This window comes from Primulina tabacum, chromosome 17, assembly GCF_025594145.1.
Source record: "Primulina tabacum isolate GXHZ01 chromosome 17, ASM2559414v2, whole genome shotgun sequence".
Taxonomy (NCBI): domain Eukaryota; kingdom Viridiplantae; phylum Streptophyta; class Magnoliopsida; order Lamiales; family Gesneriaceae; genus Primulina; species Primulina tabacum.
Window position 1 is genome coordinate 27,642,976 of NC_134566.1, and position 2,549 is coordinate 27,645,524.

At 38.7% G+C, this 2,549-nt stretch overlaps 1 protein-coding gene across 2 annotated transcripts; it reads left to right on the plus strand.

Moving 5' to 3' along the window:
* The first annotated feature begins 282 nt into the window (after positions 1–282).
* On the plus strand, positions 283–1,628 carry LOC142531560 (uncharacterized). 2 transcript variants are annotated; one of them, XM_075637739.1, is made up of 2 exons: positions 283–712; positions 801–1,628. In XM_075637739.1, exon 2 carries the CDS (start codon positions 823–825, stop codon positions 1,465–1,467), a length of 645 nt encoding a protein of 214 aa, XP_075493854.1. In that variant the 5' UTR covers positions 283–712; positions 801–822; the 3' UTR covers positions 1,468–1,628. The 2 variants fall into 2 exon arrangements, with proteins under 2 accessions (XP_075493854.1, XP_075493853.1); XM_075637738.1 differs by having other exon boundaries at positions 287–1,628.
* Positions 1,629–2,549: the final 921 nt, after the last annotated feature.

Consider the following 2,549-nt stretch of genomic DNA (forward strand, 5'->3'; position numbering starts at 1 on the left):
AAGATACAACACCAAAAAAATTCCATATAACAGAAGGAAAAAAATTTGTGTGAGACGGTTTCACGGGTCGTATTTTGTGAGACGGATCTCTTATTTGAGTCATCGATGAAAAAGTAATATTTTTTATAGTAAAAGTATTACTTTTTATTGTGAATATCAGTAAGATTGACCTATCTCACAGATAAAAATTCGTGAGACCTTCTCATAAGAGACATGCTCTAACAAAAGAGTTCGAGTCACAAACTCTAAATAACCCCTAGCATTTGGTCTGACCGAGTTCCCCTGTAAGCCCGCAAGACTCCAAGAAAAAGGAGCGGGGAAGAATTTTACTTAGCGTGTATGACTTTTCATTTTTGAGCCATTCATCCCACGGCGCTTCATCTTTATTGTGGCTTGTAACTGATTAATTAAAATCTCAAGTGTGTCATTTACTAATCTGGGTTCTTTGCTTTATCTTCTGGTCTCTTCTCAAAATTCAAAACCTCTCCAAATAGCCGGCCAGAATTCTTGTTTCATGTCATCAATCGCAGTTTCTTGGTGATTTCATTATTGATAATGATAATATAGATGCTTTATTTGCGAGATTGTTTTTGAGCTGCTTTTGTGGAAAGATCAGGTTTCTTAAGTAGCGAGGCGCCGGTAATTGCGGATCTTCTTCAGGTGCACCCAGAATCAATTCTTTTCCCCTTTCCGGAAGTGGGTTGATTTGAAGGTTTGTTGTAACATCGAGGGTCTGATTAAAGATTCAATCTTTTGATTTATTGGGTGCGATATTCAATCCAAATGGTCTTTTTCGTCAGCTCGATTTCGGATGACCAACATATGGGCATGGCTAAATATGTGAACTCGAGCGACCCTTGTTTGAAAATGAGGCAAATTAATCAATTTTACAAGAACAGGAAGAATTCCAACTCCCCAAATCATGTTGCGATCCCCGCCTGTGAGCAATCACGCTCTGCTCTGATTGATGTCGTAATCTTGATTGCTGTGATTGGCGCTTTTGGGGTTTTACTCTATCCCTGTGCCAAGATTTTAGTGCACAAAACCATCGAATTCGGTGAAGAAATCTTGGAAGTTCTGAGTGAGGAAATTGTCGGTGCTCCTATGGTGTTTGGATGTTTAGGCCTTAGCATGTTGTTTTCAGCGTCCGCACTTGTGGCAATCACACTGTTTATGGATAGAAAGTGCGGAAAATGGGGATGTAGAGGGCTTCGCAACGCGGCTGAATTCGACATTCAGTTAGAGACAGGAGAGCATGTAAAGAAGGCAAACTATCCAGCCAAAAATGCAATAAAGAAGGGACTGTTTGAATTGCCTCGTGATCACCATAGGGAATTGGAGGCAGAGCTCAAGAAACTGGCGCCTGCAAACGGGAGGGCGGTTCTGGTTTTCCGAGCTAGGTGTGGTTGTTCTGTTGGCAGAATGGAAGTTCCGGGGCCAAAAAAATCTGGAAAGGATAAGAAGTAGTGTTTTATATTGAACTTTACCCTTTCTTTTCTTCAGGGAACAAATTGGATATTGAGTATGCATAAATACATTTACAGATATACTTTAAGATCGTTGGAATAAATCATCTCAATAAAATACAGAAGGGTTAATTGAAGAACGTGGAATTCATTTTTGTCTGATTTATTATCTAACTGTTCATGGAGTTTTTATTCTTCTTGTGGTCCTCTGCTTTATTACTGGATAATTTTTAAATTCAAAAGATGATTCATCTTCTTTTACTTTCTATAAATCACTGTATTCTGCTGTATCGACTTTTATACTCTAACCCTATGCAGACATTTAGCTGTTCAATTCAAGATTGTTATGCTAAGAGAAATTGTTGCTTCATCCATGATGAACTTGAAGTGTTGGATTCTCATTCATTTATGTCCTTATCCCAAATATCAAAAGCTAGACCACCACATGTGATTTAGGGACAGCCATTTTCTTTTCCATCCAGCTACTGTTGTTACTTGAATCCGTAAAACGGGAAGTGACAACATAGACTGGGATACTTGTTGAATGCTTAGTTTTTGCAGCTCACAACTCATCTCAATGCTTCAACCTTTTCGGAAACTATCACGATCATGGTCACGATCATTGTCACTTCCATGTTGTCAAACGGGAAGGATTGATTGTGGATGAATATTTTGTAAATCTTGAAGGATTGGATGAGTCGGGCATGTTTCTCTTTAAGTTCTTATGTCATGGTATAGCGTCTCCTCCGTTCGATCATGAATTTGAGCCTAAAAGTTATGCAATACCTCTTGATTGGTATGCTAATCTGAAACTTTGGTGGTAGATATTTGATAATTTAACACTGCTTGTTGGTAGATGTTGCTTAGTCGTTGATGATTCAATACTTGCGGTTTTTCGGAACCTCTTGGTTTGATCAATCCCAGAAAACAAAGAAATCCTGTTTGACCGGAGCTTATATTTTGTTCTTCCGTTCGTTCATACTTTAAATGCTGTTGGAATTGATAATCGAAACCCAAATTTTCGAGAATAGGTCTCTCATGAGACGGTCTCACGAATCTTTATCTGTGAGACCGGTCAACTCT